This window comes from Gadus macrocephalus, chromosome 9 (genome assembly GCF_031168955.1).
Source record: "Gadus macrocephalus chromosome 9, ASM3116895v1".
Lineage (NCBI taxonomy): Eukaryota > Metazoa > Chordata > Actinopteri > Gadiformes > Gadidae > Gadus > Gadus macrocephalus.
Genome location: NC_082390.1, coordinates 1773198 through 1791210, shown reverse-complemented (window position 1 = coordinate 1791210; position 18013 = coordinate 1773198). Strand labels below are relative to the sequence as shown.

At 42.8% G+C, this 18013-nt stretch overlaps 1 protein-coding gene across 8 annotated transcripts in view; it reads left to right on the top strand.

Annotated features, from left to right (window-relative positions):
- The window catches only part of ptprjb.1 (protein tyrosine phosphatase receptor type Jb, tandem duplicate 1), a 35499-nt gene that overhangs the window by 12999 nt on the left and 4487 nt on the right, over nt 1-18013 (top strand). For 2 of the 8 annotated variants that reach the window (XM_060060147.1, XM_060060151.1), the window contains 23 exons: nt 653-922; nt 1122-1385; nt 3000-3269; nt 3472-3735; nt 4555-4818; nt 6279-6542; nt 8676-8945; nt 9726-9989; nt 11261-11521; nt 11931-12185; nt 12502-12756; nt 12955-13215; nt 13979-14254; nt 14372-14635; nt 14727-14990; nt 15433-15723; nt 15961-16110; nt 16671-16890; nt 17104-17225; nt 17335-17422; nt 17513-17557; nt 17650-17661; nt 17809-17896. In XM_060060147.1, the coding sequence (XP_059916130.1) occupies nt 653-922; nt 1122-1385; nt 3000-3269; nt 3472-3735; nt 4555-4818; nt 6279-6542; nt 8676-8945; nt 9726-9989; nt 11261-11521; nt 11931-12185; nt 12502-12756; nt 12955-13215; nt 13979-14254; nt 14372-14635; nt 14727-14990; nt 15433-15723; nt 15961-16110; nt 16671-16890; nt 17104-17225; nt 17335-17422; nt 17513-17557; nt 17650-17661; nt 17809-17896 (4982 nt within the window). The remainder of the gene's footprint in view (nt 1-652; nt 923-1121; nt 1386-2999; nt 3270-3471; nt 3736-4554; nt 4819-6278; nt 6543-8675; nt 8946-9725; nt 9990-11260; nt 11522-11930; nt 12186-12501; nt 12757-12954; nt 13216-13978; nt 14255-14371; nt 14636-14726; nt 14991-15432; nt 15724-15960; nt 16111-16670; nt 16891-17103; nt 17226-17334; nt 17423-17512; nt 17558-17649; nt 17662-17808; nt 17897-18013) is intronic. The other 6 variants (XM_060060149.1, XM_060060150.1, XM_060060148.1 and 3 more) reach the window with 6 other exon arrangements.

Sequence of the window (18013 nt, the reverse complement as noted above, 5' to 3'; positions counted from 1 at the left end):
AAAAATATTATGTTATTGACACATGTTGGACAGATGCTTTACTCCATGCAGTCGCGCCGTCAGTGGACAGTATGGAGTGACGGGATTAAATATAGAGAATTTTGATTTTGAATTTTGATTTCGATTCTAAGGAGATGTTTCTGGAGTTATAACTGAGAAATAATAACGCAGTTGACTTAAATTATTTTGATAGATTTAACGCATGATACGGGTTGAAATTAAATTTATGAAGGCCGATGATAAAACATAATCGTTCTTCTCACTCTACATTTCTTCTGTCTGACTTCAGTTCACCACCACACACACCGTCTGTTTCGCCAATTCTCCTTTTCCCCCAAACCATGCGTACGCATGGGTCAGAGTTTGCTTAGGGCTGCGCACATCCTCCCGTCAAGTTAGTTTTTTACAGATCACAACCTTGGCGTGGAAGGTCACGTGCGCCACTTTCAGCCCCGTTTTGTGCGTACGCAACGGTTATAAATGAGACCCCAGATCCTTACAGTCATTGTGTCTGATACCTCTACGCAGCATATTCCCAGTAATATTTGCCTTGTCACTTATTTTTGCATTCATCTTATTGTATTTTAGTAAATAATATCCATTTTTTTAAATATAATGTAGCTCTAATCTGATTTCATGGTTTCTCTTCCAGTGCCTGGAGCAGTCACCAACCTCACCTTTGCTAATGTGAACACCACTGCTGTCCGTTTGAGCTGGTTCAATCCGGAGGACCAACAACCGTATTATGAATACAAGATTCATACTACAGACATTTTAGTAGCAACCATAGTTGAAACAACACAGTCCAACAGCACTACTGCAATTGTAACTGGTCTACAACCAGGAACTGGGTATTGCTTCAATGTCACAGTGGTGGTACCAGGGCGTGAATCTGCTGTGGAACATGAACTCGGTTACACATGTGAGTATTTCTGAATGCTATCTGCTGAGGAAACCCTGAATCTGCATCCCTTCACCTTCCTAGCATACAGTATATCCAGTCATATTGACTATTTTACCTTTTTTGCATTCATCTTAATATATTTAAGTAAACCATGTAAAACGACAACTCATTTTAAATCCAATGTAGCTCTGATCTAGTTTGATGGATTCCTTTGCAGTGCCTAAAGCAGTCACCAACCTTACTGCTGCTGATGTGAACACCTCTGCTGTCAGTTTGACCTGGCTGAGGCAGGATGACCATAAGACAGGCTACTCCTATCAAGTCACTGTTCTTGAAAACGTCACCCAAGTACAACAACTGAACACCACCACCGAGAACTACACCGTCACCAGTCTGACTCCTGGAGTAAACTACACCTTTCAGGTGTCAACGGTTGTACAAGGAGTCAAATCCACAGAGGAGACCACCAGTAGTTACACAGGTATGTCCCTGAAGCTTCTTTTAACTTCCTGATGTAGATTATGTCCCAGATTCTGTCATTGTCACGGCATGTGAAAGAAGGTGAACCCAAATGCAGAGATCAGACTGGGTAGGAGTGAAAGGAAGCTTTACCACATGAAATCACACTGACACAAAAACCCTACAACAAATAAGGAACCATAAACCGGCAGGAACTGCTTGACCTAAATACATGGAACACAGGTGAACAGATATACCAATTAACGCAGGTGATGACCATCACACTAACGACAAGTAAAGCCAAAAAATATTCAGACTTATAAAACCATGCAAACGACCTAATAATTGCGATCTGCATATAAAAACAGACTCAGATGGAAGTATTATGTCTTGTCGGAAAGAATGGCAAAAGGACTGAGAAAAGCAAAAAAGCGAAATTTCACGGAGGTTGAAGTGGAGACACTTGTGGGTGAGGATGAGGCCCGAAAAGTAGTTTCGTTCGGCCGTCACAGGATTGGGATCACTAACAACAAAAAGCAGAGTGAGTAGCAACATGTTGCTGCAGCAGTGAACTCGCACAGTCCCAGAATTAAAAAATAATTGGTCTGACACAAAGGTACATATTTTTATGTACCAATAAATCGCTATGGTCCCTGAAGACCCTCTCCCTCCGAATCCTGCCATTTGCATGGTCCTCCAGCAGTGCCAGCAGTGCCGTGGTGCAGCATTACGCACGGGGCTCACCGCTGTATTTATAGGGTTACGGTAATAAGACTGACCGAGAACACCTTGGATAATCAGTTTGTAATCACCCACGTAAAATGTTCTTGAATATAACCCCTTTTTAATGCCTGATTTTGTCATGAAAAGCATCAAGAGGAACGGACAAAAATATAACGATTGTGATGAGGAGTAGCCTATGTGGCCTGGTTTTCCACACTTGGGATTTAATTTACATTTGATTATGTGTTTACAGTGTCACAAAAAATATTATGTTATTGACACATGTTGGACAGATGCTTTACTCCATGCAGTTGCGCCGTCAGTTGACAGTATGGAGTGACGGGATTAAATATAGAGAATTTTGATTTTGAATTTTCATTTCGATTCTAAGGAGATGTTTCTGGAGTTATAACTGAGAAATAACGCAGTTTACTTAAATTATCTTTATTACATAGATTTAACGCATGATACGGGTTGAAATTAAATTTATGAAGGCCGATGATAAAACATAATCGTTCTTCTCACTCTACATTTCTTCTGTCTGACTTCAGTTCACCACCACAAACACCGTCTGTTTCGCCAATTCTCCTTTTCCCCCAAACCATGCGTACGCATGGGTCAGAGTTTGCTTAGGGCTGCGCACATTCTCCCGTCAAGTTAGTTTTTTATAGATCACAACCTTGGCGTGGAAGGTCACGTGCGCCACTTTCAGCCCCGTTTTGTGCGTACGCAACGGTTATAAATGAGACCCCAGATCCTTACAGTCATTGTGTCTGATACCTCTACGTAGCATATTCCCAGTCATATTTGCCTTGTCACTTATTTTGCATTCATCTTATTGTATTTTAGTAAATAATATAATTTTTTTTAAATATAATGTAGCTCTAATCTGATTTCATGGTTTCTCTTCCAGTGCCTGGAGCAGTCACCAACCTCACCTTTGCTAATGTGAACACCACTGCTGTCCGTTTGAGCTGGTTCAATCCGGAGGACCAACAACCGTATTATGAATACAAGATTCATACTACAGACATTTTAGTAGCAACCATAGTTGAAACAACACAGTCCAACAGCACTACTGCAATTGTAACTGGTCTACAACCAGGAACTGGGTATTGCTTCAATGTCACAGTGGTGGTACCAGGGCGTGAATCTGCTGTGGAACACAAACTCGGTTACACATGTGAGTATTTCTGAATGCTATCTGCTGAGGAAACCCTGAATCTGCATCCCCTCACCTTCCTAGCATACAGTATATCCAGTCATATTGACTATTTTACCTTTTTTGCATTCATCTTAATATATTATTTAAGTAAACCATGTAAAACGACAACTCATTTTAAATCTAATGTAGCTCTGATCTAGTTTGATGGATTCCTTTGCAGTGCCTAAAGCAGTCACCAACCTTACTGCTGCTGATGTGAACACCTCTGCTGTCAGTTTGACCTGGCTCAGGCAGGATGACCATAAGACAGGCTACTCCTATCAAGTCACTGTTCTTGAAAACGTCACCCAAGTACAACAACTGAACACCACCACCGAGAACTACACCGTCACCAGTCTGACTCCTGGAGTAAACTACACCTTTCAGGTGTCAACAGTTGTACAAGGAGTCAAATCCACAGAGGAGAGCACCAGTAGTTACACAGGTATGTCCCTGAAGCTTCCTTTATCTTCATCATGTAGACTAGTGCAGTTTCCCCTAGCACTGTACTGTTAAGGTGACCCAAGTCCCGACATAATTTTTACACAGGTATGTCGGGACTTGGGTAGAGGTGTTGCTGTGTTGTCTCTACAACAGAGATAATGCAGCGATATCAACATGAGTCGTTCTAACTGGAGATACGGTGAAATCCGCGAGTTGTTGACAATCATGGGAGAAAAGGTGATGCAGTCGCATTAAACGAAGACGTTGAAAGATGGTGTTATTTACGAGAAAGCCGCAGAGGAACTTTCTTTAGGAGGCTTTTGTCAGGACAAAAAACAAGTGGTCAGCAAAATAAAGAATATGTTGGCGTTTTTGCACTTATAAATAGTTAATCGCGTTTAGAGCCTACATTCTGATGTATGCGAGTGTCTTTAATCATGAAAAAATGGGGGAGTATGCAAATTATTCTAAAGAGGTCTACTCTCTGTGCATAGCCCCGCCTTCTCAAGTGAACCAAGAAAGGCGGCTCTGTGAAGAAGGGGGATTTTACCCCCTCTGTTTTATACAGGCAAGACAGTGAAATTGCCGGGTGTGCCATGCCGCGACCGAACCGGCTTGGCCATGTAAAAATGCCAGCGTGTCAGAATAATAATTGCTGAGGACCCCCAACATCATAGTTACCTCACCTTAGCATATCCCCAGTCATATTTACTGTGTCCTTTATTTTTGCATTCATCTCAATGTAATTTAGTAAACAATGTGAAACAACTAATTTCAAATAAAATGTAGCTCAACTCTTATTTGATGGATTCCTTTGCAGTGCCTAAAGCAGTCACCGACCTTAAGGTAGCTGATGTGAACACCACTGCTGTCAGTTTGACCTGGCTCAGGCAGGATGACCATAAGACAGGCTACTCCTATCAAGTCACTGTTCTTGAAAACGTCACCCAAGTACAACAACTGAACACCACCACCGAGAACTACACCGTCACCAGTCTGACTCCTGGAGTAAACTACACCTTTCAGGTGTCAACGGTTGTACAAGGAGTCAAATCCACAGAGGAGAGCACCAGTAGTTACACAGGTATGTCCCTGAAGCTTCCTTTATCTTCATCATGTAGACTAGTGCAGTTTCCCCTAGCACTGTATGGTTAATGTGACCGCCTTAACAACAATAGGGCCCCGCCTTGACTACCAATGTATAACAAAATATATACATTAGGAAAAAAATAAAATATATATATAGATAGATAATTTTTTTTGATATATATGTTATATCATCACGTTATTTTATGGATTAATTTCCAAGAACAACCCCACATACCACCTGTGCTCGCTTCACTGCCACAGATTTTACAGTTCTGCCGGAAATATTCTCGTCCTGTCCGCACTTCTCCCAAATAGCTCAGTTTTGAGCCACGGTCGCAGTGTTTTTTTTACCATTCATAATTATAGCGCTTCTGCTTACATTTTGCCGTCAGTTTAGCTTGTAATCGTGGCTGTTCGTGTGCCACAAACCGTCTATGAAACAGGTTGATATTTAAACAAAAATATTACAGGAAAGGCCAAACTTATTTTAAACCCCATCACACTAATGACAACGTAAAAATCATGTTGTGTAGGTCAGGGTCCAGATCCTTAGTCATAAAATGTTTCTACACTGCCAATATGCCCGTCTGAAGCCCGTCTTTTTCCCGGGATGGTCCGTGTGTTTACACTGATCGAGGTAATATACCGGCCTGATTTCGCACCCCAATTTGCCCTCCCGGACCCTACACATATTGGGGGTTTCATTTTGATATAAATGCGATCAGACTGCTTTGCAGTTCCAGGGGTGGGACTTGGGTAGAGGTGTTGCTGTGTTGTCTCTACAACAGAGATAATGCAGCGATATCAACATGAGTTGTTCTAACTGGAGATACGATGAAATCTGCGAGATACTGACAACCATGGGAGAGAAGGTGATGCAGTCACATTTAACGAAGACGTTGAAAGATGGTGTTATCTACGAGAAAGACACAGAGGAACTTTCCTTAGGAGGCTTTTGTCAGGACAAAAAACAAGTGGTCATCAAAATAAAGAATATGTTGGCGTTTTTGCACTTATAAATAGTTAATCGCGTTTAGAGCCTGCATTCTGATGTATGCGAGTGTCTTCAATCATGAAAAAATGGGGGAGTATGCAGATTTTTCTAAAGAGGTCTACTCTATGTGCATAGCCCCACCTTCTCCAGTGAACCAAGAAAGCCGGCTCCATGAAGAAGGGGGATTTTACCCCCTCTGTTTTATACAGGCAAGACAGTGAAATTGCCGGGTGTGCCAAGCCGCAACCGAACCGGCTTGGCCATGTAAAAATGCCAGCGTGTCAGAATAATAATTGCTGAGGACCCCCAACATCATAGTTACCTCACCTAAGCATATTCCCAGTCATATTTACTGTGTCCTTTATTTTTGCATTCATCTCAATGTAATTTAGTAAACAATGTGAAACAACTCATTTCAAATCAAATGTAGCTCAACTCTTATTTGATGGATTCCTTTGCAGTGCCTAAAGCAGTCACCGACCTTAAGGTAGCTGATGTGAACACCACTGCTGTCAGTTTGACCTGGCTCAGGCAGGATGACCATAAGACAGGCTACTCCTATCAAGTCACTGTTCTTGAAAACGTCACCCAAATACAACAATTGAACACCACCACCGAGAACTACACCGTCATCAGTCTGACTCCTGGAGTAAACTACATCTTTCGGGTGTCAACGGTTGTACAAGGAGTCAAATCCACAGAGGAGACCACCAGTAGTTACACAGGTATGTCCCTAAAGCTTATTTTATCTATCTCATGTAGACTATGTCCCACATTCTGTCATTGTCACTGCATGTGCAGGGAGGTGAGCCCAAAAGCAGTGGGAAACTCCTGGTTCAAGAAGAAGCACAGACACCTGGTAACATATCAATCTGGAGCCGCCGAGACACAGATCGACTATGTCCCGTACCGGCGCTCGCCAAGGAAGCAGGTGTCTAACGTGAAGGTCATCCTAGGAGAGGGATGTGCATCGCAGCATAGACTGGACAGAATTCTTCGAGGCCTTCATAGCTAGAACATGAGACGTTGAGGCACGGCCAAAGTCAGCGGCTGCACTCTGGTCCTCACTGAAGGGCAATCTGCTGCAGTCAACAGAGCGTGTGGTGTGTGGCGTCTCTTCGAAGCACCAGTGGAGGAAGCAGATACGGTGATGGATCGACCTCGTGCAGAGAGCTGTCTATGAAAACTGCAGATGCTTCAAGACTCGGAAAGCTGGAGGGAAGCCGGGCATCCTACATTGCAGCTAAGAGTATCTCCAACCATGTAGTCTACAGCGCCATAAGCGATGCCCAGAAGGGTGCCCTTGAGAACATTGACCCCAAGTCAGCAGACATCTTCCGCCTAGCCAACTAAATACGGCGGGACAACTGAGAAGTCTCGGGGGAGAAACCAGTGAAGAACGATGCCGGCGAATAGTCGCTCGATGAGGAGACCAAGAAAGTGGCATGGAAGGAGCACGATGAGCACCTGCACAACGCCGAATTCTCGTGGAGCCCAGAATACCTAACAGAGGAGACACCAGACGAGGGCCCGAGTGAGCCAATCACTCCAGAGATGATCACTAAGACAATCTCAAGGAAGAGCCTCAGCAGAGCAGCTGGACCGTCCAGTGTCGTCGCCGAAATGCTGAAGCCGGCAGGGGAAGCAGGCGCAGCCCGTGTTTGCGACCTGATCGAGGCTATCATCTCTGAAGGCAAGATCCCCTCTGACTGGCAAGAGAGTTACATCATGAGTCTATTCAATTCGATCTTCTTTGTCCGCCAGCTACAGGAGAACCACCTGGCGTCCATCAAGCACCTCTACATCATCTGATGGGCATTGCGCAAGCTGGGGATCGACAAGTGGCTGTTGCGAGTGGTACAGTCAATGTACTCCGGCGTGAGGAGCAGAGTGCGAGTCGAGGAGGTTACAGTGATGGATTTGGAGTGGGAGTAGGGGTGCACCAGGGTTCTGTCCTAAGCCCCCTGCTCTTCATCATTGGGCTGAGGTGCTATCTCTGGAGTTTCTCACTGGCTGTCCATGGGAGCTGCTGTACGCGGACGACATGGTGGCCATCGCTGACTCTCTGGAGGAGCTGCTGGTGAAGGGCCAGAAGTGGCAGTTGGGGATTGAGAAAAAGGGCCTGCGAGTCAACATGGGAAAAACGAAGATCATGGTTTCAGGAGCGAAAATGAACCTGCTGAAGCAGTCTTGGACGCACCCGTGTGCTGTCTGTTTTAAAGGAACAGGCAGCAAAACAATCTTCTTTGGTGCCTGTTCGTTCTGGTTCCACAAAAAATGCAGTGGCAGCTAGGGACCCCTTGACCCCAACCCAGACTACAAGCGTGCTCGATGTCTGGGCACAGCGCGGCCGATTGAGGGAAGTCCAATGGAAGTGGTGAGGATTGGCAAGGACAGGCTGGAAGTCGTTTATCTTGGTGGGGGGGGGGGGGGGGGGGCGGGGGGGCGGCTGTAGGCTCGTGGCCGAAACCCGCTGCCAGTGTGCGTGGGGCAGGTTCAGCCAACTCCTAGACTGGGTAGCAACGCCCATTCTGCCGGCGATTTGAGTTTGCATTGCAGAAGGGTTCTGCAGAAGAGAAATACATTTCAGTTGAACTAGGCCCATTGATCACGCCTTTTGTGCTGAAGTAAATGAAGGCAGCTTCCCCAGACCAAACTCAATCTACGATTGAGCTTGGTCTGGCAATAGCCAGACTAGCAAACTCTTTCTGCTGCTCTCCAATTGACATCTACCGCTTGCATCCCGGTGCTGTCCCTTATTTTTGCATTCATCTTAATGTATTTGAATAAACAATGTAAATTAAAAAAAAAAAATTGGCAAATGTAGCTCTAATCTTATTTCATGGTTTCTCTTCCAGTGCCTGGGGCAGTCACCGACCTTACCGTTGTTAATGTGAACACCACTGCTGTCAATTTGATCTGGCAAAATCCGGATGACCAACAACCGTATTATGAATACAAGATTCAAACTACAAACTACAAAATGTCAGGAACAACCATAGTTGAACAGTTCAACATAAATATGTTAATTGTAACTGGTCTACAACCAGGAACTGGGTATTGCTTCAATGTCACAGTGGGGGTGCCAGGGCGTGAATCTGCTGTGGAACACAAACTCGGTTACACAAGTGAGTATTTCTGAATGCTATCTGCTGAGGAAACCCTAAATCTGCATCACCTCACCTTCCTAGCATAGCTTCAGTCATACAGTGGTAGGCAAATGTTCAGGCACCCAGTTCTAAAGCTCACTAAAAAAAGGAATAAAAAATCATCGTTTGGAAATTGATCTTAATGCCTTAATTAAACAAATGAGGTAGAATCCAACCTATAAGGACACCAATTTTCTTTGTGAATGAATAATGCATTGTAAATTAATAGATGTTCTCCCTTAAAATACAGAGTGCATAAGTATAGACCCGCTATGCTAAATTCCCATAAAGGCAGGCAGATTATTTATTTAAACGCCAGTTATTTCATTGATCCAGGATACTATGCATCCTGATGAAGTCACCTAGGCCTTTAGAATTAAAATAGCCCCACATCACCACATACCCTTCACCATACCTAGAGATTGGCATTGCTATTTTCAGTTAGCCTATTCGCTGGTTTGATTTTCATTAAGAAATCATTAGGCTAACTAACAGCTATTAGGCTCGAAAGAACCATAAAGAACCGAAAATTGGTGTCCTTATAGGTTGGATTTTTCCTAATTTGTTTAATTAAGGCATTAAGATCAATTTCCAAAAGAGGAATTTTTATTCCTCTTTTTAGTCAACTTTAGCATGGATGCCTACCACTGTATTCACCGTTTTACCTTTTTTGCATTCAACTTAATGTAATTTAGTAAACAATGTGAAACATTTTAAATCCAATGTAACTCTGATCTAGTTTCATGGCTTCCTTTGCAGTGCCTAAAGCAGTCACCGACCTTACTGCTGCTGATGTGAACACCACTGCTGTCCGTTTGACCTGGCTCAGGCAGGATGACCATAAACCCGACTACTCCTATCAAGTCACTGTTCTTGAAAAAGACAACAAAATACAACAATTGAACACCACCACCGAGAGCTACACCGTCACCGGGCTGACTCCTGGAGTAAACTACACCTCTCAGGTGGCGACGGTTGTACAAGGAGTCAAATCCACGGAGGAGAGCGTCACCTTTTACACAAGTATGTCTCTGAAGCTTCCTTTATCTTTATCATGTAAAGGATGTCCCAGATTCTGTCATTTTCGATTGCTCGCACATGGAGGTGAACCGAATGCAGAGATCAGACTCGGGATAAGTGCAAAACAAAGCTTTATCACATGGAATCATGCAGACAGAAAAATAAAAATAAATAGAAAGAGGGGCAGGAACTAAAAGAGTGTAATGCATTGAACACAGGAGGACATAATCACTGACACAGGTGAAAACCATTTACCTTAAGACAAATAAATGTGAGGTTGGTTCAGGATCGTTAGCCATTGAGTAAGTCGTAATAGTATTTGCTGTGGAAACCCTAAATCATTATTTCCTCAGCCTAGCATATTTCCACAGTCATATTGACCATATAATCTTTTTTTGCATACATCTTAATGTATCGAATTGAGCTCTTATCTGTTTAAATTTACGTTTAGGGCATTTAGCTGATGCCTTTATCCAAAGCGACTTGTGATCAAACTAGCAACTTCCCGGTTACATGTCAACCCGCTTTACCTCCTGATCTAAGTCGAACCCTGTTTCAATACCTAAAGCAGTAACCGACCTTACGTTTCCTTATGTGAACACCACTGCTGTCCGTTTGACCTGGCTCAGGCAGGATGACCATAAGTCAGACTACTCCTATCAAGTCACTGTCCTCAGAGATGGGGATTTTGATCTCCAACTAACAATCTTCCCCGAGAACTACACAGTCACTAGTGTGACTCCTGGAGTAAACTACACCATTCAGGTGTTAATGGTTGTACAAAAAGTCGTATCCATACAGAAACCACCTTTAGTCACACAAGTATGTCCCTGAAGCTTGCTTTTTCTTTATTATGTGGATAATGCACCACATTAGGTCTCTTGCAAGATATTTAGCTAATGGCCAACCAACTATGGGCATCTGCATAGACCTCACCAAACGCCATTAGACAGTTGAGCCTGTCCTCCAACCTCTTCTTGAACAAGTTTCATGCCATCTGCATAGTGTGTGCCTCAACTTGCTCTCCTGGAACAATTGTCATGGTGTTTGTTTTGGAGGTAGCAGGTGTGATTATTATTGTCTTGTTTACCATCATTCTAGAAACAGTTTTTACATGTTTTTGTATTTTTATTTTTTTTATCTGCGTTTTTATGATAATAATATGATGGTGCTCATATAAGTACATATATATATGTTGATACATTTGTTTGTTATTTTGCTTACATTCACCCTCTTAATTTGCCATATTTATTGTTCTTACTTCATTATAACAGATCCGGGTACAGTGTCTAATATTGTAGCCTTGGGAACTACTACAAATATGTCTGTAACCTGGAAAGCTGCAAGTGGCCAGGTGGATTATTACTCTGTGGAGCTGACCGGAGCTGGCCAGATGGACAAAGGAAAGTCCCGTCTAAGCAACACAACGCTTTACGTCTTGTTTGAGAAGCTGAATCCAGGGACACTGTACCATATCAGTGTATGCGCAATAAGCGGACCGGGCTCTGAGTGCTTGGCCACTGACAATGCAACTTGTGAGTTCATTTATTCCATATTTGATATTAGCTATTAAGTCTCAGTTGTGCTACCACAATTGAAGGACCTAAAGTTTTGGCAATATTTTCATATGCTTAAGGTTTCATGTCTGAACTGACTTTATACGTGTGTATCTAATATATATATATATGTGTTCCCTTTTAGCTTCCTATTGTAATCCTGTGAACTCTTAAGTCAATAAACTGGGAGTCTAAATAGGTGTATTCGAGTAAACGTACAATCAACATGATTCATTCGTTTTTCCCTTCGCATTTTGTCATAGGCCTACCTGGATTTATTTTCAATGAACCCCCTCGTGTGAGGTTCCGTTCGGAGGTTGTCCCGCAACGCATTTCTGAAAACATGGATTATATTTTTGTTTTCTTCTTTATATCTCGTTTTGTACAGTTCCAAACCCTCCTGGTCCTTTGACAGTAGAGTCCCAGACTACTCACTCCATCAACGTGAGTTGGTCTTCACCTACAGACGAGAAGCCTGGTCAATACAACTTCTCGGTGTCCTATCTGAACCGTACCAAGTCCACGGAAAACAGCTGGTTTCTTCTGGAGGACCTCGAGTCAGGGACACTGTATAACATCACCGTGGTTACAGTTGGCCCACTAGGCTTACAGAGCGAAATGGTGTCGACATCAAATTCTACCAGTAAGTGAACCTGCAAACAAGTCGTTGCAGAGTCAGAGTGAGATTTAAAGAGTACAATTGATCATTACTTTAACTTTTAATCAAATGATACAGATGAATGAAGGACAACTCCATCAATATGGAGCTCCAATCAGGCGCAATATTGCATGCGTATGTATTATTCAGAGCAGATAAATAAATAAATGTATCGTGCACACGTATAACAATATTTCTTTAACTTATGTTGACTATTAAGGAACACCATCCATTGTCATCCAAACAAAGCATATCAGACTATATCTACTTTACATTCTTTAACATTTTTAAATGTTTGCAGGACCGTATCCTGTAAGTGATTTAAGACAGACTGGAATTGCTCCCAGTTCTTTGGTCTTGACGTGGTCTCAGCAAGGCCTCCAATCTGGCTACTCCTACTTGGTGCACGTCTCCAACTCTACTACTGACACAGCTTTCGAAAGCCCGCACAATTTCTCCGGTCTTGTGTCCGGGGGCAACTATACTTGCACTGTTACCACGCAAACAGGGGACGGCACCCAGACTCTTTACCCCGGAACAACGCCCTGCCATACACGTATGTTCCTCCATGTCTAAATCGATACTGTATAGTTCGTAACGCAAAGCTTTTTTCTTTTTTTCTGCGTCATATGTAATTTTCAGGACATTTGTGTACACTGATAATATGTCACGTTTATGTAGAAAAAGGATGGATGGGGAATTCAAATGGGACGTCATTAGCGCACCTTCAAACATTGTGTCCTTGTGTCTGCAGAGCCCCATGCTGTGGGCGCCATAAATGCTACCACCCAGAACACAACCGCCATTGGCCTGAGCTGGGAGAAGCCACGGCAGTATCGGGACGCCAACAAATACAGGATCGAAGCGAGTGGCTGCGCCTCCCGTAATGTTACGGTTGTAAATGAACAGGCAGAGATGGCAGAGCTTTCGCCAGGAACCCAATGCCAGTTTTGCGTTCTGACCATCTCTGAGGCAGGCTTCGAAGGGGAAGCCAGGTGCACTCATCAATACACCAGTAGGTGCCGTCCAGCTCCTTTTTACATTGCCAAATGTACCTATTCCCATTCGGTTCTTTTGTTTACGAAAATATATACATATTGCAGACACATTTTCAAGGAAACCAAATTTTATTTGGGTTTATTATATTGTTATGTTGTTATATTATATTGTTTATTATATATTCATATTGGTTTGTTTGACAGGGATGAATTGGAAACACATTACAACATTTCAGTAAATGTGTCAAAGTTAGCCAGGAAGGCTAGTTTATGTCCCATGATACGTCTCATGCCTAACGTGGCTGTTTACCAAATGAGATGGGACCCCTGTCATAAGTATTTTATTAGCCTTTACTCCTCATTAACAAAACGGCAATATGGATTTGTAGATGATCAATAAGTACTATTGGATACATTCGCCTACCAGCCTGTCCACTGGACAAGTGGTTATGCTGATCTGTCCATCATACATTTGGGCTGACACTCCCACTAGGGATATCCCAGAGGTTCGGTTTTGACATGGCTTGCATTTGCTAATCAACATCACACCTGATCCCCTTAAAGGTGCACCTAATAATCATCTACAAATGTGTATTATTTTTTGTTAATGATAAGTTCATCATTAATTAAGGCTTATAAAGGAATGTGTTGTTAGTGATTAGTTAACTACATTGAGGCCTGCTTTCTGGCATATGCTTAATGGCATATGACTGAACGTTTTTATCCAGTTTTACCCAATCTTGGTGTGATCTCTCTCTGTGCTGCCTCCGCCTCACACAGAACCAGAGCAGGTCCACCCCACCGTGTCCAACCGTGTCCTCAACCAGGGCCTCAACGACACCATCCTGGTGTCGTGGGCAGCTCCTGCAGGGAATGTGGAGCACTATTATGTCTACCTGAACAGCAGTGACCAAACCGAAAGTAGGAGGCTGTCCCCCCCTGAGCCCTTATCCCACCTGTTTGACAACCTCTGTCCCGGGCGAGAGTATTCGGCCATGGTGATTACCAGCAGTGGCCCGTTCAACACCACCTCCAGGGTGATCACCAATGCCACTTGTAAGTGAGAATACTTGATGGCTTTGCAGATGCATGCATGTGTTGTTTGTGTCTTCATTTATTCAATGTCATGATTACTTTAAATCAGCTTCGATGCAACTTATTTTTTTCGTCCAGTTCCGAACCCACCAGAGAAGATTGAATTCTTGACAAAAAGCACCAGCTCCATTGTGATTCGATGGCAGCACGCCCAGTTCAAAGCAGACTCTTGGCTCTATGTGGTGACTTATGTCCAATCCAACCAAGCCAAATCGAATTTCACCAATAGCCCCAATTATACATTTTCACACTTGAACTCCGGAACACCCTACAACTTTTCCGTAGCTACAGAGGGGCCATTGCGCCTTCAAAGCTGCAGTATTTCAATCTCCAATACCACAAGTAAGGATTTCAATCCATGCACACAATGACATGATATCAAGCACACTCAAAATTGGCAAGTGATATGGCTGTTTTTTTCTGAATTGATTAGAACCAGAGAAAGTCCAATCCCTCAACATCAGCACAGAAGAAGAGGCAACCCAGCTTACATGGGCCAGGCCTGACGGTTACAAAGCAAGCTATAGCTACTTGGTAACATGGTCTGGTGAACCAATGGAACCAATGGAAAATGCAACACAGCAGGAGAACCTAAACGTGTATCCGCTGGTTCCTGGCAGCCCCTACAATTACAGTGTGACCACAGTGACTTCGGATGGCACTCGATCTGATTCCGTGGATCATTCCAAATGCACAAGTATGTCGATTAAAGTCTGTATTTTGTGTTTGTTTCAAGCATAAGTGATACTTATGATTTCATTATTCTGAAACCTAAACTTATTTATACAATATGCAGTTAATGTCAGTCACAGTCAGAACACTCAAACCAAGTAATATTTCACCCATTCAGCCTCTTTTGCCCTTTTCAAAAAGATAATGATTGTTTCATACTCAAAAAACAGGGTAATTGAATACTGTCTGTCAGTTTATGCATATATTCAATAGTGGGTAAGTAAATGATAATACACCAAATAAACTAAGTGGGTGAGTCATGGTTTTACGGTAAATTTAGCATAATATTCAGTGTTAATGATGCCGTCCTTAGAGTTGCTTGTGTCGCGCTGAGCTTCCCTCTTTAGGATCCACAGGAAAGGACACACAAGTACTCATTCATCTCCATCTCTGTTCTGGTGTTGTAGAGGCCAGCTCCGTGCAAAACCTCACATGTTCAAGTCCGAATGAAAAAATTGCCCAAATCCTCTTGGTTTGGAGCCGACCAAAAGGCAGGAGCTCTGACTTTGGAATAGGGCATCGGCAAAACGACAATAAGCCAATTACCATCATAACCGTCCCTGGAAGTTGCAGCCCTGACTGTGAATACACGATCAGCAACTTGACGCACTACACAAAATACCAGGTGACCATGCAGACACTGAGCTGTGGAAGCCCCAGCGAACTCGAATCTCGAAGCTGCACCACTGGCATCACAGGTAGGATCTGCACCTTTAGTTATATGTTTTATTGGCATTACTATTTGGAGCGGGAGAGAGCGTCTTTTTTACAGAGCATTTCACTCACTAATATCTCCAGATGCCACAACATTTGATACAAATTGCAGCTACTTGCCAAGAGCCTCTTTTAAACTATTGAGTTGAATGATAGGTGCACAAATATTTAATCTTGGCTTGTTAATCAATGGTATGTAATATTTTCTCTTTTTTTTCAAGACCCTTTCATCCCCTCGAACTATAAATCATTAGTGCAAGCGACTGTGAATGCCCATGACAGGTTTACCGTAAACATTCAGCCCCAGATGCTCGACGCCACCAACGGACCAATAAGATATTACGGGGTGCTCCTGACCGACAGCCTCAACGGTGGGTTTTGACCTATCATCTTATATTGTTTATGGTATGCACAGGCTAGTGCACTGAACTTTAATGTCAGACGTTATACCGATTGATGATGTATAGTAGATCAGATGTGTAGTTCAATGTTAACTACAAAGTCGTAAATGCCATTACGTCTTCCGGGTAAACTGGTTGTGCGGCGCAATCAGATTGATATGGTTAGGGGGTGGACACATAGGAACCACATAGGGGCAGAAACAAGGGGCACGGCCAAAAGAAGCTATTGGAAACTAGCTAAATAAAGTGGAAAGGCCCACTTTATTTCTCCAGACCGGAAAATAAAACGTTTGAGATCCAATGGCATAACATTCACATTGAGGGCATTTAGCAGACACTATATATATATATATATATATATATATATACCAATATTTATACAATAAGTATATTTGGCAGAAAAAAATAGACAAACAATGATATATCGCTATCGACACAGTAAATATGTTCATAGAAACAAGTGCCAAGCACAATTGCTATATTAAAGTGTATATTCATAAGGTGTATTTTATTTGACTACTCCTCTTTAGACATGGATTCATCTGAACTCAAACAGTTCTTGAACCAAACCTATGCAAACTGGAGTGCAGGCAAAACAACCACATACCTGGCGAGAGTGAGAAAAGTTGAGAGTGGAGATCGCTCAAGATTTAAAAGAGAAGTCAGCCCAAATCTGCCTGTGGAAATTGGGACCGGTGAAACTTGGAGAGGATATACCAATGGTGCACTGAGAGCCAATCACAAATATCGGTATGGATATATTAACTAGGAGTTTAGGTATCCTAGTTATAATTAGTTTTTTGTTTTGTTATCCTTTATTCATCCCTTCTTAGGGGGAAATTCTTGGTATAATAGCTTGTACAACATATATCTCTATCTCAAGAATAAATATAAACCTTTTTTACATTTCACCTTACCGAGCTGAGCCTGATGAATAAGTTAATGATTCTGGTTTTACCGCAGGTACGCTATCGTGTTATTTACCCGGCTGAATGAGTCGACCGGCAGTAATTTTGTGGATTCCAAGTACTCTCTTGTCACAATAACTCCCTTCTATCCTGTTATTCAAACACTTCTGGACCCAGGTTTGTCTTATCCCAGCCACCGCAGCCTTTATCCATCCCATGTACTGAGCCAGAAACGCAGTGAAACCGTGTGAAACCCTTTGTCCTTTGGTCTCCTTCATCTCTAAAGTCGTCATCGGCACGGCGGTTGGGGCCTCCCTGGGAGTCTTTTGTGTCCTCTTCATCATCATCATTGGCTTCATCATCTATTGGAAGAAGTATGTTCACTATTCCCTTAAAGAATCGATTACATAAACGAGACCCCGAGACTAAACAATTCTAATCTTTGACTGCTCTGCTTTTAATAGAATGAATAGGAAAGAATGTTCGGACATCCAGATCAATTCAATTAGGTGAGGTTTTCCTCTTTTATCTTCCTTTATCCAACTATAATCGTATGTATTTCAATATCAATCATTCATGGCCCTTTCTTCTTCCCCAACAGTAGGCAGAAAGTGTGAGTACCAACCATTCCTCCTACATATGCCAAAAACACAATCAGGAGAGCCATTTGTATTTGAATGAGTGAAGTCCTCTACATGGGCCATGAGCGCAGGGGCAGCAGTGAAATGAAGGGTGTTGTCTGATCTCTGGTCCTGAACAGAAACATCTCTGTGCACGTGGTGGACTACGAGGCCTATTACAGAAAGCAGAAGGCAGACTCTAACTGTGGCTTCGCCGAGGAGTTTGATGTAAGTCACCAGGCTTTAAATAACTGAATGTTATTCATGTAAAAAAACACAATCTTATTGTGGCTGCGTGAACTACTGCCGTCATGGCAACGCATTTAGCATTTTACCTACAAGCAT